General features: G+C 33.9%; 1 protein-coding gene across 1 annotated transcript in view; it reads left to right on the forward strand.

Moving 5' to 3' along the window:
• Nucleotides 1-25870, forward strand: part of LOC108690813 (PDZ domain-containing protein 4) — a 329783-nt gene that overhangs the window by 199672 nt on the left and 104241 nt on the right. Inside the window, exon 3 of the mRNA XM_018198313.1 lies at nt 21343-21513. Within this exon, the coding sequence (XP_018053802.1) occupies nt 21343-21513 (171 nt within the window). The remainder of the gene's footprint in view (nt 1-21342; nt 21514-25870) is intronic.

Here is a 25870-nt window from a genome sequence, read left to right on the forward strand (position 1 = left end):
AAAAAAATTAAAAATAATTTTATTTCATTTTTTTATAATAAAATTATTATATAAGATTGAATCTTTAAATAAATTTTTAAAAAATTGTTACATTTAAAATTGCATTGAATTATTGGAAAATATTGTATCACGTCTGAAGAATTTGTGATATGTAATGAGATAAAATATGTCACGATTTCATTCATTTTTTTAAAAAGTCACGTATTTCGTATCAGAATCGTGACATACTTTTTGAAAAGTATGTCACGATTCTGATACGAGATACGTGACTTTTAGAAAATTATATCTTATTTCTATTGCGAAAAATATTATCTTGGCTGGGAGTTGAACTCGGTTCTCTCTGTATTCCATACGAGCGTTCTAAGCAGTAATAAGGTAGAGTCGGTTCTAATCCACGCTAGAGAGGAGCGCGAGGCACTCTTGTCTCGAGGAGATACTTGTAGGCGAGGAAAAGTGGAGCGCGGGAGATACTCGCGAGGGTAGCGGAATACAGAAGAAAGGAACGGGGGAGAGGGCAGCGCTGAGAGAGATCCCCGATCGCCGGCATCGTTTACGTAAATAGGGCCCTATGTTTATGTATCGACTCCGGTCGATGAATTATATAAACATGATATGCATGATGACGTTTCACTATGCGTTCAGTATTTGTTTTGTCATCCGCCGCCTGTCGTCATGCTCCTCAAAAATGCATCGGTAACAAAGGCTCGCATGTTAGAAAAAGATAGAGTGATGACGGAGTATGATACCCTTTTCTTCCTTTATCTTTTTTTATAACTTAGTTTTCACAATATGTTGTGTTTTTTTCTTTTTCTTTTTTACCAGCGCGTCAGGGCAAAGGATGGGTAGTAAAATAATGTACATATATAGTGATACGAACGAATTTTTTTTTTTATTCACACCTTGTTACACTGTTTTTTTTATACGTATTAAAAACTAAAGCTAATAGCACAACGAGTTGATGTCTATTGAAGATGTCGTATAGCTATTGTGTATAGCATTCTCAGACGCGATATTGGAGAATCGCGTATACTTGACATCAATTATATCGACGAGTGGGGCTAATCGTTCGAATGTTACATCGATATCAAACTCAACACATATGGCGTAGCATCGTTTCGGTCATCGTGATGTGTACGGACGAAAAATCGAGATGTATGAATATAGCATCGTTCAGCGTGAAAACTTTGGCCATTAGCGGTCCAACGCTTACGAAATTGATATATTAGGCCGACTCTGGATCAATTCGTATTAGTGTGTATACGCAGGCATGTGTGTGAGATGCAGTCCTATGCCTACCGTCTTCCTCATGCGCTTTCACTTCCTCCGTTGCAGTCCCCTACCTTACTATATTATTCGCGCTCTCTCTTCTTCCTCCGTTGTATTCTCTTTCTCGTTGTCTTTTTTTCTCTTTTATTAAGATGGATATTCATTTAATGATTTTTTAAAATAATATAACTTAGCATATAAATGTAATAATTTTTTAGTTGTAATGAGCGCCTTATCAATTAATATACGAAGTATGACAAAGGAATAAATAATTTTAAACAGAGTAATATTTATTAATATTTATTTTTTAATATTCACATTTTTTTATTTGTAACTTATGATATACGATTTGATCCAAAGCGTATGTACCAATTCACATTCTATAAGGGAACTTTTATCATAAATATTATGCAACATATTTACAGCATTGTTTATTAGTAACACATTTTTTATATAAATATGAAATAAAATGTTTAAATTTCTTATTCATGTTATACACATTTCTGAGAGTACCAAATATACAAGCTCGACACAATGTTCGAGATCAATGAAAAGCAAGGTTGACATCATATATAAACATTTATCATATAATGATAATTTTACGTTGTACCATACAGTTTACAAAATTCCACATTCAGATCTTGAATGATTAGGGATGGCGTAATTCCAGACCACAAGAGTTGCTCAATGTCCTCGCGTCTGTTGATGACGATGATGTCTTCCATGTTGTGAGAGGCAGGGTTATTCAGTTATCTCGAGTATCCACCAATTGCAATTTCCACATGAGATACAAGTCCTACTGATTCTTATGTCTAAATATTTATATGCTGCAGGTATTAATGAATTTCCTTCCCAAGATGTAAGAGGTATAGCAAAGTTTCGAATCGAGAAGATACACTGTAAAAGAAATGATCAGTAAGCAATACATAGAAAAATGTATAATAAAATGTGTGCACAAAATTTTTTATGTAATTGAACACAAACTTATTGTTCCCCGCGTGCTTCAACCTGTTGAATAGAAATGTAATAACTTGAGATTTTTTTCTCGGAGAACTTAGCTATAGCTGTCCGTCGAATCCATCTGAGAGACTGATGCGATAATGTTGTCTGGGTTCTTCTTTTAAATAGCGCTCCATCCCACATTTTTTACATATTCCAAAGTGCAGATTTTTTTCTTTTTAGATACTTTATACTTCGAAGAACAGTTGCGATATGATTGAAGGATACCGGATAAGAGATTCTCGCGCAGTAAGAGCCATAAATGTATTAAATTAAAATGATTCGATCGTCTAAGTTTCATGTGTTAGTATCACGAGTAAGCGTTTCGCAATCCAAGTTCTCTATCGCGAATCAAATGCATCGACGATATTGTTTATCTATTTTTACACAGAGTAAAACGGAAAATCACAACTCTCAATTATAAACGTTTTAAAGTATATATAATATCTTCACAGATGTTTCTTCTGTGGTGATCGCAGTAGAAACTAAGTGACTGATCCATTGGAGTGGCACGTATCGTAAGAATGCATTCTGATCATATCGAACCTTGTTTGTCTAGTGATCAAACATTTTTAATTTTTTTCGAATCTTTTTTTATTACATCAACAATAACGTACATCTGTTCCCATACTCTTTTCAAATAAGAATTTTTTAGCATATCGCTGCAATAAAATCGATTGCAATAAAATCACCCTTCGAAAACGTTCAAACACGTTAAAAACATATTAAGACATGCAGCATATTAAAGAAATGACGCGACAAGTTTAGTATATAAAAACGAAAAGATATATTCATGCAGTCGAGTTTGAAGTTTCTTCAATGTTATATCGGTATTATATATTTGTGTATGTTTAATGGAAAAATAAATTTTGCACCTCATGAGAAGTGATGGAAGAAGAAATAAATGATCAACATAAAGAAAGTCTGATCAGGAAATATCCGATGAAGATCATGCTCCGTCGTACGACTCGTGTTTCGGCAGTGACATAGAGACGATAAAATTGAAGGAATATACCGAGATTTAAATCAAGTTTAAGTAAACACCATACGTCCTGTGAAAAAGATGCGCTGCATTGAGTTCTACTACACTGATCATGGAAGATATTGCTCATCGTTATGCATCAAGAATATACGATCAATTTTCTACCTGCCGTTCGAAAACATACCGACACATGTATGATTCTCCATGTCCAAGATTATTCATGTTCGGAATGCAAAGGTTTTAGTAGGATAATAAAGAGAATTCTATCTCACGGATACAACAACCAGCAGATGCTCTAATGTTGCGCTGGTGGAGAGGACAAAGTCACAGATGCTGCACGAGGGAGGCATTTTGAACAATTGTTGCATTAAACAATGAGAGTGGATTAGGTCTACTAGAGAAACCACTTAAAAGAAAACGCACCAAGTTATCTACCTCAAGGTGGAAACGGGCATTTTCTTAATACTTAAAATGTTTATATTTTCGGAAGAATATGAGTAGCGTCTGCATTGCACATCTCATCGCATTCTGTAGTTTGATTTTTTTATTACATCTAGAGAAAAATTTCTTCAAAGAAATGTTTCTTTGTTATATGATTAAGAAAACATTTTTTTTATTTGAACGTCATTCCTTGATTTAAATATAATTTTTTCAAATTAAAGAAATTTTTTCTTTAACCGTGTAGCAAAGAAACATTTTTTTGAAGAAGAAATCTTTCTATGAGTGTATAACATATTTAGTAGTTTTTAATTACACTTAATTTTTTTGCCTTACAAAATGATCTCGTAATTAATAATTAATTGTAAGTCTATATATTGCAAATCCAATATTCCTTCAGCTGAAACTCTTACATTTTTGGTTATTTGAATCATTAAATACAATTGAACATATTAATTATGTTATTTTATATCACTGTTAGAAATATTTTAATTAATTTTAAGTAATGTGTAATGGAAGCTTGTAGTCATGCAGTAATTGAAAATATAACTGAAAATTGAATTACACTAGTCTTAAATGTAACGAACATGTGCACTAGATTTAATAAATTATAAAAATTAATTTAAGTGTTAGTGAAATGTAAGGGATCTGCAACTTAAAATATAATAAACACGTTAATAAAGTGTAAGAAATGTATAATTGAAAAGGAATGAGTGATGTGAATGAACTCTAACCAGGAAAGAGACCTAACTGTCGCTCTTCGATTTTAATTTAATGCCCGTATCCATAATTAGACCTTATATTTAAGGCTTCCTTAAATTTATCTTCAGATACTCTACGAATTATTTCATTGATTATTGAGCATCTAAAAATAAATTTAAGGAAGCCTTAAGTACAAGGTCTATGAAAAGAAAAAAATTTTTTCTTTAGAAAAAAATAACTTTTATCATAAAAAAATATTTATTTTTTATTATAGTTCTAAAGTATTTTTGAAACCATTCTATTTTCATTCTTGAAAATTTTTTTCTATCTCTTATAGTTCCAGCGATATTCGCTTCGAAAGAGAAACATCGATTTTTCCAATGATATTCGCTACAAAAGAGAAAAATCAATTTTTTTCCAAGGAGTGTTTCACCCTTTAAAAGTGCGTATGGACACGTATAAAAAAATACGTGTCGCTTTATTTTTGTCTGGAGAATAATATATACTCATTAAAATCGGAGAGCAGCAGTTGGGTCCCTTTCCTTGTAAGTTACAGATTTTTTTAATGTAATGAACATGGGCATTAAATTTGATGGATAGTTTAATGAAAATAAACTAAAACACTCAATTTTCAATTAGTGTTTTTCAATACATTTCAGTTTTCAGTTACTACAAACTTAAATATCTCATTAACGTATACATAAATAATCTTTTTAGTGACAGAAAATTTAAATGTTATTCATCATCAGTGAACATTAAAGATTAATAAAATTTAAGAACGTTTCTAATGATGTACAATGATTAAATTTGTTAAACGGTAAGAAACATGTGAAAAAAAACTTCAGTCAAATGCGTCATTTTACATGAAATAATATATCTGGATTTACAATGTAACGATTTTTTATTATCTACGCGAGCTTATATTATAATTTCAGTATACATACATTAACATGTCAAAAAATAAAACTCCGAAAACTAAATATAGCATGAAACGACGCGACGAAATGTGTCTCGCGTAATTAGATAGAAACATCGTAAAATAAAGCAAGCGGAAAGGTATCGCGACGATTAGCATACGCTTTGCGTAATGCTCTAATTAATTACATCGCTTAACATATCTATAATTGTGTTAAAACGTACTTAATCGTGCTAAATAATGCGATTTATAATGATAAGAAATGTATAAGGATAACTTCAGCTAAAATAACATTTTTGGATAATATAGGCACGATGCGGCAAAACATAGAATCGCCATGCCAGGCTGTGCTAGGCAACGAAGCGCTACTTCCCTCTCCCTGCGCGCCGCTGCCGCCGCCGATCGAATGGCCGTCCTACGAATTCGCGCAACGCGGCTTAATCGCACATTGGCTTAGACATTTCCTTTTCGAAAACTATAGCGAGTACCTGAAAATAGTATAAGAATTTTTTGTTCTTTTTGATCTATTCTCCACCCCCAATGTGGCTCGTACTCATTTTATGAGACCCTGTATATGTATATATATTATAACATACATTTATTTATTATGTAATGCTGTATGTACAATAAAATCTAAACTACAGACTATTAGTTATTACAGACTATTAGCACATTCTATAAAAGAATTTTTATCATAAACTTTATACAAACTGTTTGCAGCATCGCTTTTATTAGTAATACAATTTTATATTAAAAATGACACAAAATATTCGAATTTCTTACTAATATCCTGCGTGTATTGACTCAGTTCGTAGAATACATGTTTAACACATTGCTCAAACTCAAATAAGAAAAGCACAGTTGTTAGTTTCATGTACAAACATGTGCCATTTAATGTTAACTTTACGTTACTTGTATCATATATTTTAACAAGTTCCACATTTAGATCTTGAAAATGATAAAAATTTTATTACAGAATGTGAATAAATAGTTCACGCTTTAAAATAATATCGAAAATGCTGCATTACATGACAAATAGACGAATACATGATTAATAATTTGCGTGTTTGAACTGTTTCCATATTTCAGTGTATGATTGAACCATTCGACGATTGTCTGTTCAAAGAAAAAGAAAAGATCAGAAATACGAAAAGATCTCGATTTAGCAAATTAAGATTGAAGTTTCAAGAAACCAGTGTGTATAGTTAGGGTTGAAAGTGGTGCGACAGACGTTCGATAATGATCAATAATGAATGTTTGACATTAATTCGAAAGAAGTTATTGACAGAAATTCGATAGATATTCGATGATATATGTTTAATAATTGTTATAGATGTTTCGGTTGTAGTTCACTAATCTATCAATACTCATGTGTTAGTGGGTACGACATAATAGTAAAGCATTTTTTTCGGTTGATAATTTAAGTTTAACAGATAAAAGTTCTTCTCGGTGAGACGTTGATGTACAGCAGTTGTGACGAAGATCACGTTAGATACGATTTTGCATAAGTATAAAAATTTTTTCGACATGTCACAAGACGGTTACTCTGTAGAATACGTAGAAGCACAATTTTGCAGTTTCGCGTACCGACAAGCAATACTTGTCGCCAATGATTATGAGTATGTGAACATCCGTTTGATCAACAACTAGTGAATGACCGTTTTTTCAAGGGAACGTGTATGAATACATAATTATAATACATAATTTTATAATATTACTATAGTTCTATCCATAAGTGCGTTTCAAAATTGGAAAGGACTTTATTATGCAGTTTACAGAATTGTCTGTGTACGTATGTATATAAATTCACACCGAAATATTTAGGCAATAAGATCAGCTTTGATTGAATATAGAATTTCTTTTACTTAATTGAGGGAATTAAAAATTTATTTATTTAATAAGAAATAAAAAGAAATTTTTTATAAGGTTTATTATGTATTTAATATATATAATATATGTATATAATATATGTATATAAAAACATATGTGTGTGTGTGTGTGTGTGTGTGTGTGTGTGTGTGTGTGTGTGTATTATTTCTTCTATGTATTATTTCTTGAAGCTTTACTTATAAGCATTTTACTATCAGAAACAAAAACCTTTTATGAATAAAATTAATATTTTCTGTAATTAAAATTATAAGATAAATATATAAGAAAAAACAACTAAATTAATAACATATAATGATATGAAATAAATTTAAAAACTGTATAGCTAATATCATGAATATGCCGTTGTATTTGAAGTTATTTCTAGAAGGTTTGTTATTGATCGTAATAATGAGACAGAGCTATACTTTGAAATTAATTTTATTTCTTTTATAATAATAAATGATTATTGTTATTAAACAATGATTTGGTATTATAGCAGTGAACATAGATCGTGCAAGAGTGTTCGGAGAAATAATGTATTTATTTTTTAACAGTTTAGGTTGACCAACAATGTTGGTCTCTTATACTTTTAAAAAGAATAAACAACGTTTTTAATATTAAATTTACATGAATCCTTCAAGATAACTCAGATTCGGTAGCGAATGATTGCACGGAAACATTAAAACATATTATTCGTTTTAGCATTTTATACTAACTCATACATTTAGAACATTACATCTTTTTTTATTATGATTTGAAGATGCATCATATCTGTAATATATTTAATGTGAAATTTATTAATGTTATAATATAGACGTAACAAATTCTTCGGATTATTGGTGTACAACTTTGATTCCGCCGTTTTCCTATAGATGACTTTAGCGGTAAGTGGTGGTCGAAATAAATAGATCATAGACGTCATACAATAAACTTGGGCATCTGTCAACATAACCCCATAGAAAGTTTAATCGATTTGTGTCTGCATCATAAAGTTATTCTCGATTGAAAATGTCAGTTTACGAGCCAAATTCTCGTCATTTGCGGGAGATTTTAATTTTTTGCTTCAATATGAAGAAATCTGCGGCTGAGGCTCATCGAATGCTCTCAAACTTATGGTAAGGCCGCTATTAGTGAAAGAACGTGTCGTGAGCGGTTTCAACGCATCAAGAACGGTGATTTTGACGTCCAAGGTCATGTTCTGTATTTGGTGGGACCAGCTCGGCGTAGTGTATTATGAACTGTCAAAACCGACTGAAACAATCACAGGCGATCGGTATCGAACGCAATTGCGTTTGAGCCGAGCATTTAAGACAAACAGCCGCAATACATCGAGAGAAACGATAAAGTGATTTTGCAGTATGACAATGCCTGACCCCATGTTGCGAAAGTGGTCAAGACATACTTGGAAACGTTGAAATGGGAAATCTTACCTCGCCGTATTCTCCAGACGTTGCTCCCTCTGACTATCACTTGTTTCGATCAATGGCACACGGCCTGGCTGACCAGCACTTCCGGTCTTATGAAGAAGTAAAAAATTGGATCGATTCGTGGATAGCCTCAAAAGATGACTAATTTTTTCGACGCTGGATTTGTACGTTACGCGAAAGATGGGAGAAAGTAGTGGCCAGCGATGAACAATATTTTGAATCGTAAATGTATAACCAGTTTTTTACAATAAAGCCTCGAATTTCGGAAAAAAAACGGCAGAAGCAAAATTGTACACCTAATAAATGAAAGAAACTCAGATCACGTTGAGAGATGTCATGTTATAACCGTTTTTGCATTCAATAATAAAAAATTATATCATATTTTACATATTTATAAAGCATATTATTAATATGGTTTTAAAATATGAAACCAGAATTTTTTTAATAGAAAATACACGTTTATTGCATGAGAATGATAAAAAATATTTTATTCGAAGTATTGCCCATCGATAGCTATACATTTTTTCCATCTGTTTGACAATTTGTGGATGCCACGCCAAAAAAATTGTTGCTCTTTTGAGCCAAACCTATCATCTAGCCATCTTCGTAAGAAGTGAAGTCGCTGCTGAGCAAGTGCGTGTCCCATTGATGCAAATAAGTGGTAATCGGACGGAGCCAAGTCTGGTGAGTAAGCCGCATGCGAAAGTATTTCCCAACCAAATGCCTCAATCGTTTCCTAGACCACTTTTGCTGTGATGATGTATTATCATGAAGCAAAATCACTTTGTGTTGCCTTTTTTGATATTCCGGTCGTTTTTCACACAAAACTTGATTCAAATTGATCATTTGTTGTCTGTAGCGTTCAGTATTAACGGTTTCGCCAGGTTTTAACAGTTCATAATAGGTCACACCTTTCTGATCCCAAACACAGAGCATTGTCTTCCGTCCATAGCGATTTGGCCTTGCAGTCGATGTCGATGGTTCGCCTGGAGTTACCCATGATTTTTTATGCTTAGGATTCTCAAAATATATCCACTTTTCATCGCCAGTCACAATTCGATGGAGAAATTTCTTTTGTACCTGGCGTGCAGCATTTCGCAAATAGTTTTTCGGTTTTCCTGCTGTCTTTCATGTGGAACCCATTTTTCCATCTTCTGGATCTTTCCCATGGATTTCAAATGTATGGAGACGGTTTCTCATGTCACATTCAATTGATCCGCGAGTTGTTGAGTTGAGCGTCATCCTCATCCAACAATGCTTGCAATTCGCTGTCTTCAAACTTTTTCGGTAGTTTTTTCCACGTTCTTCGTTTCTACGTCAAAATCGTCAAATCCACTTTTGAATTTTTTAAATCACTCAAAACACTGTGATTTACCAAGAGCATGCTCACCGTAAGCTTCGACAAGCATTCGATGCGATTCTGCAGCAGTTTTCTTCAAATGGTAACAGAAAATCAATGCTGTTCGCAAATCGTAGTTTCCAGGCACAAAATTCGACATGTTCGACGCTATTACAAACTATACTGTTGTATGAAACTTGTATTGTTGTGAGTTGAAAATCTTTGTCAGATATCAGAACAAGGCGTCAATGGCGTCGTTTGATGGCAACTACATTGACAGCTATGGCCATCTATTGATAGAGTAAATTCCGGTTTCATATTTACATACCTATATAAGTTATGACGACAGTTCCGACGAGTTGTACGAACGCATGTACTTGTCATTAGCCTGCGCATATCTGCCTGAACATTGACTGAGGGTGTAGCATATATCGCTCGATGAACATGATCATATTAATGTCGGTGAGCAATTCAAATCTTATGCACGTTTCAGCATGACGTCCCACGTGAAACCAGACAAGATGTAATAATGCACAGAGTCGAGGCCGTAACTCGTGACATAATTTCACGGAAATTTTCGAAAATGTCGACTAATATCAAGCCATCGGTTTTTAAGTACAGATCATTGTACATTCCGAGCGTTCAAATGGAGAATCGCTGCTATACGTTCGCGGCGTGAACGTAATCGCTCTTGGATATGATATCGCTCGTCGAACTGTAAAATGATTCATGCGATGGTAAGCGCGTGTTCTGCAATTTTTCGACGCAGTCAACGTATTCGTATGGAGAGACAGTAATTCAATTCTTTACAAGTCAGTAATTCAAATTTTTTCGTCCAATAGTATTATATAGTATTGAAAATTTGAAACAATTTTTAATTTATCTTTATCGAGATATGACGCCAATTTTTCAACTGAGAAAATTAAATGAATCTATAAAACGTATTTTTACACAATTTTTCTAAAAATTATTTTCATTTTTGTCTTTAGTAGTATCAATTTGTTTTGTGAAAGAAATATACTTTTCTTTAGTTTAATATCGATAGCACATCTACTTGCCCTTCGTACACGATAGCAATTTCCGTAATTATAAAGTGCGCGTCGTAGCCCGATAAATTATGAAAACCGACCAGAATATATAATGAATTTTTATAATTTAAATTACAATTTGAAAGCGCTGGACCACGGTATCTACCATGAGATGATAATGATCGTGTACCGCTGTGTCGTCCGGAGCGAATTTCTCGCAGATGTGACAACGCGTCGCGTTACGGTACGCCTCCTATTGTTCTTTCGATAGCGTTTCCATGGGCATGTTAGCGGATATGATATTTTTAACACGATGCGCCAAGTTTTGAAATTGTCGCGCGAACGACGCGCGCGTCTATACAGTTTTCATCGCGACGAATGATATGACAATAACGTGTCATTGTACGTAGTAGCCGATACTTCGTGCTGCACGACGTTATCTTCCTTCTCGAGTTTTGTTTTCCGTAAAACGCAAGTCAGCGTAGACGAATGAATGAGATACGTTCCTTGTTATTATAATTTCCAAATTCGAGCCATTTGTCGTTTCGCTCGGCAATCAAATGGTACAGTTGGTTATTTTCTTGTAGTCCATTGCGTACGATTGCAACTTTTCGTTCATATTAAAGTAGTGCAAGTGTCTGGAAAAAAACAAAAATTATTATTATTACTTATTAGTAACAAAGAAAATTATAATTTTTTTTTGTGTGTACTTATCGATCACAGAAAAATTTCTTGTGCTCCTTTTTTGAGAGTTGCGAGACGGGACAGATTTTTTATCCACGCAAAATAGTTGAGACTGTCGTTGCGATCTTGCAGATACTGCATATTGACGTGTTTCTCCTTCTTATCATCAGTGTGCTGTAGAGGAAGGATCTGTTCATTCTCGATGTCGTATACATTGATCGATCATTCAATTGTTCGAATTTTTTAATATCTTTTAATGTTCATTGGAAACTCAATACCCGCAAGATTTAAGATTGTTGTGTAATGTGGATATGATAACTCTCGCTCCGTATACTTTTCAGCCGAGTACAGAGCGACTGACGATGCAAAGCATGCATTGTCCGTCGTACACACTGATCACCGTTTGTTTCGTCGCTATTTCTCGCGGCATTTCGATGTGGCATTTCGCGCACATGCGATTTAATTCATTCACGTTAACAGTTCATGTTGAGGATTCATGATAGCACTCACCGCTGTTCCTGGAATTCTTCGAGCGATATCAACGTGATAGGCTCGATGATGTGCCGCTCATATCACTCGCGCAAATCGGTGTATTTCTGTACTCTCTATTTTTGTAATTATGCTCTTATTAGCACATTTGTCATTCGTCGCAAATTCGCCGTTGAACGTAGTGTTCACTTTCACATTACCGTGTCTTTCTATAGCATCTCGCATACGCTCAAGCACTACCAGGTGTACAAGTATGAAATGACGATTTGAGAAACAGATGGCGCACCAATGCAGTGTGAAGTACAAAGATTTAATATTATACGCCATTTTATTGTACCATCAACAAATGTCAAACGCGCAAAGTGATTTGATTGAAAAGTGTTTGCATAGTATTATGTTGCTGTGTTTAATATGACGAAATTTGTACCAAATAAGGAGCATTAATTTTTTGTTTTCATTTCAAGAAAACTATTGCGGAATCATACCGATTACTTGGAGAAGCTTATGGTGAACATGCTCCATCGCAAAAAACGTGTGAACGATGGTTTCACCGTTTCAAAATTGGAGATTTCGATGTTGCAGACAAGGAACACGGAAAACCGCTCAAAAAGTACGAAGACGTGGAATTGCAAGCATTGGTGGATGAAGATGATTCACAAACACAAAACAACTCGAAGAGCAATTGAGCGTTAGTCAACAAGCTGTTTCCAATCGCCTACGAGAGATAGGAAAGATTCAGAAAGTCGGCAGATGGGTGCCACATGAATTGAATGAGAGACAGATGGAGAAGCGCAAAAGCACATGTGAAATTTTGCCTCGAACGATACAGAAGAAAGTCATTCTTGCATCGTATCGTTACTGGGGATGAAAAGTGGATTTTTTTTAGAATCCCAAGCGCAAAAAATCATGGGTAGACCCAGGCGCACCATCCATGGACCGCAAAACCGAATCGCTTTGGCAGGAAGACGATGCTCTGTGTTTGGTGGAACCAGAAGGGTATGGTCTATTATGAGCTATTGAAATCTAACGAAATGTTTAATACCAAACGCTATCAACAACAATTGATCGATTTGAACCGTTCGCTGCTTAAAAACGACTAGAATACCAAAAGAGGCAACACAAGATCATTTTTCTCCATGGCAATGCTCCATCACATACGGCAAAACCAGTTCGGGACGTTGGAAGCATTCAGCTGGGAAGTTCTACCCTATGCGACTTACTCACCAGACTTGGTTCTTTCCGATTACCATTTGTTTGCATCGATGGGTTACGCACTCAGCAGCGCTTTGGTTCGTACGAAGATGTGAAAAAATGGCTCGATGAATGGTTCGCGGCAAAAGGGGAAGATTTTTTTACTGGCGTGGTATCCACAAATTGCTCGAAAGATGGGAAAAATGTGTAACTAGTAAAGGAGTATTTTGAATAAATCTTTTTTTATCATTCTTCCGAATTTAACGTGTTTTTTTTGAAAAAAAAATCGTCGTTTCATACTTGTACATCTGGTATTTCTCTCGCATCTTCTAAAAATCGTCGCAACTCGATGTGATTAGAATTTATCACAGCGGTCGTCGGCTCAATATACGGCTTCCAACGCGGCGTCAATCTCTCTCCAGAGAGATCTTTCGTCGCCACTCGCGTATTCGGCATCAACGTGTACGAAACGTCGCTTCAATTGTATCTTTGCGAGTTGCGCAATCCTTACCATCACGGATTGTCTATGTCCAACAGCAAGGCGGACGCTTGGCACGACGGAGTTCTTCGAGCTGTTCGATGCACTCGTCATATCGTTGCAGCCCCGCGAAATATTCCATCAGAGCCTGCCGCACTGCTCCAACAGTTCGCGTTCTACTCGCTCGTGATTTTCCATGTCTTTTTTTCAGTTTTTAAATCACGTCGCACTCTTCCACAGAGCACTTATATGTGACTCGTTGACATTGCACCATCGCGATATATCTAGAATGTCATAGCATTCTAGCATCTCGTCATTATGTTTGTTTGCGAAAGTGCATTGTTCACACAAAGCATTAATCGTTGCATCTATCAAAAAACAATGCAAGATTGCGATCACGAAACTCCATCCATATATTGTTAATAATCAACAGTTCGATTTCGCACTTTTCACTACCTGCCGGATCTTAATACACATACACCAACGCTGGCTCTTATCTGCGATTTTTTCGCTCAATAATAATCGTCCTTTATTACATTGATATATCTATTCCACCAATGTCTCTTTTCATCGTTCTTATAACATTCGTCCCGTAATCGTGGGTATATTTTCTGTCGCGCGAGTAAAAACCACTAAGAAACTAGCGCTCTCTGATAAATTCTATGTTTCTCACCACATATATCTAATTCTCGATTGCGTAGGAACTGCGCCGGAGATATTCGTACATCTATGTCTCTTTTTTGCGGATTACCGAGAACATAAAGCACATCGTCTGAATTATAGTCTTCATTGTTTCTACAGTCCTCCATCGTCATTCATGCATTATCACCTCAAAATCTATTTCCAAGTCTTTTTTCATTTGTATTATAAACATCTCATTTATAATATTTTCGAGTTTTCATGAATCTGCGTTTCCAATATTCTCGACTATATCGGCTATCCTCGATGTTCACACGATGGTTAGCCATACTTTTCACGCTGCTCTTATTGCGATCGATTCGACTCCCAAGGCTAACTGGGGTGTCGAGCACTTATGACCTATTATATATTTTGTTACGTCCAGTGGACTCCAATATTTCTCCATTTCGTGAATATTTCGAAATATAGTCGGCAAAAAGTAGTCGTTAGAACAAAGCGCGAATATACTCGTATGTTAACGGTTACCAATCGGCGAGCGTAACAATATTCAAGAAACGTGTCTTCTCAATGATATTGAAAACATAATCAAAAATCTAGATCCTCAGAATCGCCAGATCCAGGACAATATTTAATTTATGACAAAGGTTACAAATCATATAGAGAAAATCTTATTTATATACGATCAATAAATAAATACAAAATTTAAATGGATCAGGGATCTTATGTAAATAAAAACTTATATTTCCAAACGCGTAAAAGCAAGTTGAAGGGCGTTTTCTCGTCAACAACAGGAAGTTGATAAAATAAATAAGGGATCACAAAGCATAGACTACTTTAATTTTTTAGATTGTCGATCGTAAAATTTAAGTAAATATTTTCTAGACGAGAGAACGCATGTTCAAGAAATAAAAGAAAAATCGACGACAAAAAAAAAGAGAATTGGAGTACTCACCTTCATGCGGATACCTGCACATCCTGCCTTTCTCATTTATTGCAGAATTATGTTTTTTTGTTTAGCAGCCGAAAAACATTAGCGCTTCTCTTAATACATCGCGATGTCACCGATTTGACAGTACATATAAACAAAGCTTTTTTTATTCAATCGTAAATTTCAGTTACGAGCGATAAAACATGGATCGAATAAAATAATATATACATCAAAAATCGATCGAGCGCAAGTGGTACCGTTCCTTATCGCCAAGTTCGCCAAGCCTATCACCAAAGGAAAAGTGAGATATTAGGAATGTCCTGGCGAAAAAACATCAAAATCGTCGTGTTCCTTATCATCAATGCCATCAAAATATAAGCCATACGTTATCACATTTAGGATGACTAATGCTTAGGATGACTAATGCTGTATTTTATTCTCTGTTAAAAAAAGCGAATGATCAATGAATCATTTGATCATGATCAAAAAAGTTTTTATTCTCTTTTTCTAGAAAGCGCTGCTAGCAATGTCCGAACCACCGATCGACCATTCGAATGCTGTCGATTGGGAAAAAAGATATAATGAAATGAGGAAAAGCAGTAATAAGATGTAAATAAAAAAATTCGGTCGCATCATTATATATATGTACTTTATTTTACTACCCATCCTTTGCATTGATGCGCTGGTAAAAAAGAAAAAAGAAAAAAACACAATGCAAAAATTAAATCATAAAAAAATACAAACGAAAAAAAAGGATGTCGTCGCGTTCTATCTTTTTCTAACATCGAGTTTTTGTTACCGATGCATTTTTGGGGAGGACGACGGCGAGCGGCGAGTAACAAAACAAATACGAAACACATAGCGGAACGTCATCACGCGTATCACGTTTATGTAATTCATCGACCGGAGTCGATACATAAACGTAGGGCCTTAATTATCATTGTTTATGTAAATATGCCAGTGATCAAGGACCTTCCCCGCGCTTCCCTCTCCCCTGTGCCTACGAGTATCTCCTGCGTCCCACGCTTCCCTTTAGCCCCATAGATTAGAATCGGCTCTATCTTACTACTCTTTAAACTACCGAAGCTTTAGTATATAATATTCTTCTCAATAATCGCAATAATCGCAATAATCAATACATGTAAGGAAACAATGTCTTTTCTTTCAGGCGATGTAATATAAACAATATTATAATATCCCTTTAGACTGCCTCGGTAATCTAAAGACTTAGGACACTCGCACGAAATGAGAGATCCGGGTTCGATTTCCCGGCTGAGGTAATATTTTTCGCAATAAGAATTAATTATTTACAAATTTTAATATGTTATTCAACATTATTAAGATCTTTTCGAAGATGCGAATAAACATCAAATATTTGTTAAATTGCTAGTCAATTTAACTCATGATATTACTGCGGTAATTTAATAGAGCGTTTAGTTAGCGTTTTCAAGACTGAAAAATTATTTCTGGGAACTACATATGTAATATATAAATTCACACAAGAATCACACAATTTAAGATCCAATTAGACCTTTTAAGACTTCAATTTCTATAATATTAATAAATAATAAATATAAAAAATTTTATTTTAGACCGCATGTGAGAAATTTTCACGGAAAATCTTACGATTTTTCTGCATTTCTTTTTTCTAATTTTGTATAATGGAAATTTCTTTAATGTTGTTTTCGTAACTAATATAATGCGCGAAGCAAAGTATGTGTTTTCACTCTTTGCACATGCTTATTGCCTTTACAATGTTACGCCCATTATCAGTAACGAAAATTAGTGATTGATTAATGTGAAACTTCCATGTACTTCCATTCCTAAATAATATTATATGTTATTTATATTTTCTGTGATTTTTTACTTGGTGCAAATTAAACATGAAATGATGCATATTAAAATCATATGTAATATGAATTATCAATGATAAATAGCTTTCAATAGTTCTGGATATCCATCTATCAGTTGTAAAAGACAAAATACTATTTAGAAATTTAATAGAGTTTTTTACAAAAAATTCCATAATGAAAAACAATATACAATAACAAGAAATTATTATTTCTCCAATATCAGCATAGTTTATTATAATTTGCTTTTTCATATATATTCGTCATACATATTCGATATTTTTTCTTTTGAAAACTTTGTGTGTAAAAATATTTTATAAGCTGGTTCAGCAACAGTTAAGTAATGAACGGAAACCAACAATGCTGTATGGCTATATTGCAAGTCATCATATGAGCAATGGCATCAGTTAACTCTTTTCATCTGTTAGAATTCTTATGTAAGTATGAGAAAGTCTTCTTGAAATTACTCTTTTCCGCAACTATTTTATATGGATATTTAAATTTTAAATGTCGTAAGCCACTCGTATTTCCATATTTTGTTTTCAATACAGCATTGCAATGGACACACTTAGCTTTTTGTTTATTTATTTTTTCAAATTCTCCACAAACAAAGTTTTTACTTCTATTCTCCCTTTATGAGACACTTTGTGTACTGCTTCTAACCGTATCAGTAATTTCAGCTTCACTGTCGCGAGACATTTTACTTTATTTTTTTACTTTAAGAAGTTTATGAATAATTAGTGAAATTATAAAGATTTAAGAATATCTCTGAATCTCATGAACATACACAGATAAATGACAATATTTCAAAATATCGATTATATCGGAACATCCTTTCTCCGAATTCTAAGAATTCATACAACGAAGAAATCTTCATCTCAAAATTGAGCATGGAAAAACTATGTTCACTGTTTTTGGGATGGCAATTACATGCGTGGTTCTTCGAGTCTTTACGATATTATAATACAAAAACTAAAACTCATACAGCAGACTCTTTTATCATAGATAAAGACAGAAAAGATTCCATATAGTATCAGATATCCCGAAGAGTCTTGGGAAACTCGAATATTTTCAGGAATCCCAAAATTTTCAGGATCCCGTCCCAATCCGATTCGCATCTCCTCGTCCCAAGCATCGGGTTTCAGGAATTTTCGAGATGTGCGTCCAGCATATCTCTAGTAAGAACATAATCAATACTAAAAATTAAAGGCCTATAACATATATAATATAATAATTCAAGATTGAATTATTTTAAGCCTTAAAAATCCAGCTAGGTCTTTAATTTCTAGTATTAATTGTGTTATCACATATGCGGCCTAAAATAAAGTTTCTTATTAGTTTACAGTTTATATTCTATTGATTAGTACGTAAAAAAAATCTCTAAAAACCTTTCTGCATCAACTATCCCTGGCCTTCTCTACATAGAAAAAAAATGTCTGAACCATAAAGATGTCTGAAAATGTAACCTGTTTTATTGTTGTCTGAAGGAATAAAATTAACTCATAAAAGTCCTGAGGTCATTCTTTGTTGTATTGTATATCAAACAGAATAAACTAAAATTTCATTAAAAAAAACTTATTTTTTTGAGGTTTATAAATTAGAAGATTTATCAATTGTTTAAAAGTCAGAAAATTTATCAATTTTATAAATAATTAACTAAAAACAATTTGTAGAGGAAGGTCCTCTACTATGAGATAAGCGCCTAATATGAGAGTGATGTTTCTACTAAACTATCGTAAAAATAAACTATCATATAAATAAACGCTATTTATTGGTTCCACTATGAATTTATTGCTCTTGGATTGAAAATTATTTAAGTAAAAAATTTATTATTAGATCATGCCTGTAATCATTGTAAAACAAGATTTTAGAATTTGGATGACTCTTCAAGTTTCATTGAGATGAGCCTTTAAAGATTCTTTATTATTTAATAAATAATTATTTGGCAATAAATTCTTCATGTAGGGATAGAATAAAGTCGTACTAATAGAAAAATACGAAATATGTTGAAATGTTTAATTATAGAAACTAGATTTGATAATTGTAAAAGCATATATGGAAATTGTAATATGAAATTCTCAGGGTATTTCTAATATGAAATAACTCATGCTTCTATATTATAATAAAAATCGTTGCTAAAATATAAATGTTATTGTACAGTAATAAAAAAGACAATCGGAATAAACAAGTGCCGAGATAAATGTGTTGAAATAAATTTCTACGATTCCAACTACCTGGAAACAAGTTCTGGATATAATCTATCGCATGATCATTTTTCACGCTGGCTGTGTTTGTTTGTAATTTTAGAAACATTAAGTAAAATTTTTTAATTGCAATACTAATATACTTTACGTTTTACTATCGATTTCTTGGGACATCTTATATTAGGCACATTTTTTGACTTTGCTATTTGCTCATTTTTTACATTTCTTTAATTAGAAAAAAAAAATTTGAATCAAATTTTATATAACGTCTTAAAGCTTATTAATCTTTTCAAAACGATCTATTATTTTTTTTAAATTCTGCCTATAGACTTCTAGAATTTATCCAAAATAAACACGATATTTTATAATAAGTGCCTTTCCTCTATATATTGTATATTGTTTAAAGAAATTTTATAAAAATGTATTTCAAAAAATGGAAAAACATAAAATCATTCATAAAATTGTTCAATATTTTTATAAGACAGAAATCGAATCAACAAAAAATGATCCAACTTTTAGGGATTTTATTCTTGCGCAATAAAGTCGGGCAACAAAAAAATAGAATAAAAAATTTACCTTTACACAACCCCGTCCCAAATGATTTCTCACTTTGATTAAGTTTGGCCTTCAAGAAGATCAAGGTCATTTTCCGTCGTTCGGTTCATTAAAAGATTCATTTAAAACATTCATTAAAAAGGTATGAATAGAACAATTTTTGTGAATAGTACACAATTTTTAAACATAAGGTATATATTTCAGCAGTACTTTTTCTTGACAGGAAGAAGTAAATCGTGCACCTCCCCTTCTTCCAAGCAAAGGAAGGAAGTGGGGTCGCTTCAGACGAAAACCGCGTGCCCCCAAGCAGAGAGAGAGATGGGATGGAGTCGCTTCCCTTTGCTTGGGAGCGCACGATCACCTGCGAAGCGATAAAAATTCTTCTGTTCATAACTTTTTAATGAATGACGAACGACGGAAAAAATCAATGATCTTGACCTCCTTCACAATCAAGATTAACATCGAGGTCGGTTAAAAGTCATTTGGGGCGGGCTGTGTAAAAATAAACTTTTACCAAAAATAGTTTATTATATGCACATCAGAATATTCTTTATATATTGCCAAATTTTCATTATTTCTGTAATTTTCATGTTAAGGACCTTCTCTTGTAAGTTCTGCTAGATTATATGCAAAAGTGTATCTTACTATCCTGTAATATGTTTGTCGAACGATAATAACGTCAACATGTTAACAATGTTAATAAGTTACATTTCATGCAAACATGAGTATACAGTGTACGTGTATCATTTGATAAGTTTGATAAATTTCCATGAAATGGCGCTACAATCTATTTGATGACGCGACATTTCGAAAGATCCACTCTTCGAACTCCTTCAGGCCAAATTTCAGCCAGAAAGGACACATAGTTCACGTTTTGTAATCATTTGAAGCGAGATTGGCGCACAAAAAAGTGCTCTTCCATCAAGACAATGCGCTCCCACAAGTTGACCGTTGCAATGACAAAACTACGAATTGGGCTATGAATTGATTCCTCATCCATCCTATTCTCTGGATTTGGCTTCGTGTGACTTCTTTCTGTTCCCACACTTAAAAACTTGGCTCGGGAAGAAATTCTCGTCAAATGAGGAAGTCATTGTCGCCGTCAACGAGTATTTTGCAGACTTTGAGACAGCCTACTTCAAATGACTACCAAACGTGAACTATGCGTCCTTTCTGGAAATTTGGCCTAAAGGGGTTCGAAGAGTGGATCTTTCTAGATGTCGCGTCATCAAATGGATTGTAGCGCCATTTCATGGAAATTTATCAAATTTATCAAACGACCCACGTATTTAATTTCACTGAACATTATTCACTGCAACGAATATTAACTAATGGTAGTTGTAAAATATATGTTGTAGGAGGTGACGTTGCGGAAAAGTGGGAGCGCCGAGAAGTTTGGACTGACTGTGTGCTATAGCTCTGGTTCCGGCAGTGAAGACCTTGACACCGAGGTTTATATCTCGGAAATAGTTCCTGAAAGTCTCGCAGCCCGAGATGGCCGGTTACGAGAAGGAGATCAAATTTTGCAGGTAAAAATCAGAAATTTTTTTACTTACATCACTATGTGTTTCATTCCGCGAACGTTAAAACACTATCATAACGATTTGCCAAAGTGAATTTACAATTCACTCACAATTAAGTAAAAATTTCCTATTCAGAAATTCAAAAAATTGTAAAATTTGGCGATACATAAAAAATATTTCGACAAGCCATTTTTTTACTACTAAGCTATTTTTTGCTATTCAAAATTATTCTGGGATGTAAAATTAACCTGCAAGTTGATTTTTGTTTTATTATCCAAAGATAAAATTCAGTAGCGCAGAAAAGTTTATCAAGACATCCTCTATGTATTACTAAAATTCTATAATTTCCGAGTTTTTTTTAATTTTCAAGTTAGATATTGTCTTGAAGAAAAGTAGGTCTAAAATTATTAATATATTGAAAACGATAGAATTTACGTGCACCTGGAAAAAATAAATTTTATTTGTAAAATTCGTTGTATTGTGCTTTGATATAGTCTAAATTTTAATTCGCTGTTTCCTTTTGATAAAAAAAAAATCTGTTGTTACAATAACTTGATAAATAAAATCTAAAATTTGAATATAAAATTAGAAATACGGTATTTACATAACATTTATTGAAAAAAAATATTTACTGATAAACTGATTTACTGTTAAACAATTATTTCACCGGCAAAATAATAAATTAGGAAACGCGGTAGTATTTGTATTAATTTTATTGTATAACTTCGTAACGCGTGATGAGTGACTGCTACCACCTTTCGAAAGTTGTTCGGTATGCTGACTTTCATAATGTGGGAGAGTCAGGGTCATCGAAGATGAAATTCCATTTTATGATATATGAATATTCCATTTTAATTTTAATAGCATTCTTAATGGGCAATGGTCGCCAGTTGAAAGTGATGGTCATTCAGGATTCTGAACTTAACATGAATCATTTTAATTTTTTTGATAGCTTTGTAATGCGTGATGAGTACCTGTTACAATTTTCCGAAGATTGTTGATCTTCACAATTTGTCAAAGGTGTGATGATCTTCACAATTTGTCAAAGGGTCAAAGTCATCGGAGATGAATTGTCCTTCGATGGTCACTAAGGATCATTATCTTGACTATATATAGTATGTTACAGTCAGCGTCATCGGAGTTGAATTCTCTATTTCATTTTTAATAACTTCTTAACGTGAGATGGGTGATTGCTTAACCTTCCGAAGGTTGTAGAAAATGTAGTGAGAAGATAAGAATCGTATGTCGCAGGCATACATCTATGTTAATAAGTAATCATTTCAAATTGAAGAAAAGAAAACAATTAAATAAAAGTTATAAATATGAAAAGTTATTCAAAGTTTCATATAATTATAAAGAATTAAGATAAATTAAAAATAACAAACGTTTCGAGCTCAATTGGATCATTCTCAATGTTATAAATAATATAAAGTGACAAGTATAAATATATTTAAAATATAACGGTTTTAAACTAGTCGATAAAAAGATAAAAAAATATATGTACAGACTTCTAGTGAATATGTATTAATGGTCATCATGGTGTACTAATCATTATCGCAATCTGTCGTTATAAAGCTGACATTACGTCCCAGTTGATTTAGCGCGTGTCATTATGAATATACTTAAAATAAAGGATGGGCCCCTTCATCACTCATTTTTGTGAGAATGCAATCATATTTTCTTCGTCTCTTCGATTCTAACACAACCTTTAATATTTATTTCGATTGCAACAGAATTTTTAATATTAAATATACTTTTTTTTTATTAATGAGGAGGAGAAAAATCTTTACATAGCCCTTATCCGGTATGTTCCCGAAGGAGAATCTAACCTAACTGAATGAGGGGAAAACATCCAGGAGCCGGTTTCCTGATTGTGCAGGATTCGATGAGTTTGTGTTCCTCCTATAAGGAAGGACAGCGGACATTGCCTACTTGCTAAAAAACTCCCTATTCAGCACCTCCGCAAGACCACATTGGGCACACTCGGAATTATCTACCCGGCATTTCAGCAGGATGCATCCAAGTCATGAAGTATATACTCCCACCTCCAGGTTCGGTGTACTACTTGAAGCTAGATAAATCCTATATTATATTAAATACTATCCTAAATATGTACATTTTTATATATACATTTTTACACATGGTTGTCGTCAAACAGGTCTGAGCTAAAAGAGCCCTTTCCCTCTTCGGGTCCTGACTCTCCCACTCGGCCCGCTCCTTCTTGGGAATGACGGCCTCACGGAAATGCGTCTAACACGCAGCAGAGCATATAGCCGCTCTGACAATGGAGCCATATATCAAGAACATGGACCCTAACCGCTCAAAAAGTGACGTCTTCTCCGCGATCCAAGATGAGCAAAACAACAGCGTATGCATCGCATATGACAATGCATACAAATCGGTGACGCGTTACGCTGTATCACAAAAAGATAATTCTCAAAGTACTCACCCGTCAAAATCTGGGTCATACGGATTGCATGAATATATTGAAAATAAAAAATGAGTCCCTCCATCACCCACTCTCGTGAGAACGCAACCATATTTTAATATTATTCCGTTTTACATATTTGTTCCATTTCACATGCGAGTACTATATTAGGATATCCTTCGAAATGCTATGCGAATCCTAATCTCTGCAAGTCATACATTGTAACGATAAGTACTTTATCGCCTCATTTTTCTTTCGTGAGGAATATTCGAAATAATGTCTACAAATTCATAGGCAATTATAAAAAGTTTCAGTTGTTTTCAGCATTGAGATTTGTCAATATGGATAAATTGTTTGAAATTTCCAATGATTTAAAGAATAAAGCAAGCTGTTATCCAAGAAATTTAACGAATATTAGTTTGGACAAGGAAAAGATTTTCTCATAAAGCTACGATAAAATTGTGTGATAAAACTGTTTAAAATTATGAAAAAGCATTTGTTGGATCTACCATGTCCTTTGTATCTCATGCTAAAAATTTTGTGAACAGAGACATTTCTAAGCTTGAGAAGTTGAGGAAAAATGGATGGACCTTTTTGAAAAATCTGATGGCCTACATGACAGAATACATAATACTGCTTCTGGATTCATTTATTAGATGTACAACTTTGCTTCCGCCGTTTTTCTATAGATGGCTTTAGCGGTAAGTGGTGATCGAAATAAATAGATCATAGACGTCATACAATATACATGGGCATCTGTCAACATGACCCCACAGAAACATTAGTCGATTTGTGTCTGCATCATAAAGTTATTCTCGATTGAAAATGTCAATTTACGAGCCAAATTCTCGTCATTTGCGGTCATTTTAATTTTTTCAATATGAAGAAATCTGCGGCTGAGGCTCATCGAATGTTCTCAAATACTTATGGTGAGGCCGCTATTAGTGAAAGAACGTGTCGTGAGTGGTTTCAACGCTTCAAGAACGATGATTTTGACGTCCAAGATCATGCTCTGTATTTGGTGGGACCAGCTCGGCGCAGTGTATTATGAACTGTGAAAACCGACTGAAACAATCACAGGCGATCGGTATCGAACGCAATTGATGCGTTTGAGCCGAGCATTGAAAGACAAACGGCCGCAATACAACGAAAGACACGATAAAGTGATTTTGCAGCATGACAATGTTCGACTCCATGTTGCGAAAGTGGTAAAGACATACTTGGAAAGTGGTCAAGACATACGTTGAAATGGGAAGTCCTATCCCACCTGCCGTATTCTCCAGACGTTGCTTCCTCTGGCTGTCACTTGTTTTGATCAATGGCATACGGCCTGGCTGACCAGCACTTCCGGTCTTACGAAGAAGTAAAAAATTGGATCGATTCGTGGATAGCCTCAAAAGATGACCAGTTTTTTTGACGCGGGATTCGTACGCTACCCGAAAGATGGGAGAAAGTAGTGGCCAGCGATGGACAATACTTTGAATCATAAATGTATACGCAGTTTTTTACAATAAAGCCTCGAATTTCGGAAAAAAAACGGTGGAAGCAAAATTGTACTCCTAATATAAGACAACATTGGGTAAGTATCGGATAATCTAATCTCGCTTGATCGATGTCGCATGCCGTGATTAGCCTCATATTCGGACTGTGTTTGACTTGGTTTGCGAATGTTCACATCGATCACTCATTTTACTTCTAATCAAAGAGAAACAAAAGAACATCTCAGTTATTTTTAGGTTTTACAACTTTTTTGAACTTAGTTGGATTAAAACAAGAAATTTCCTACTTATAATTTTGAATAATTTAAATAGTATTTATGGTCTATTTTTAAGTAAAAACTTTTTTTATTCAATTAGATTAGATAAACTGCATTTCATATTTAGAATATTAAATTAAGCAGTATTCATAGAAATGGCTGATATTATTTTTGAATTT

The sequence above is a fragment of the Atta colombica genome, unplaced genomic scaffold (assembly GCF_001594045.1).
Source record: "Atta colombica isolate Treedump-2 unplaced genomic scaffold, Acol1.0 scaffold37, whole genome shotgun sequence".
Taxonomy (NCBI): domain Eukaryota; kingdom Metazoa; phylum Arthropoda; class Insecta; order Hymenoptera; family Formicidae; genus Atta; species Atta colombica.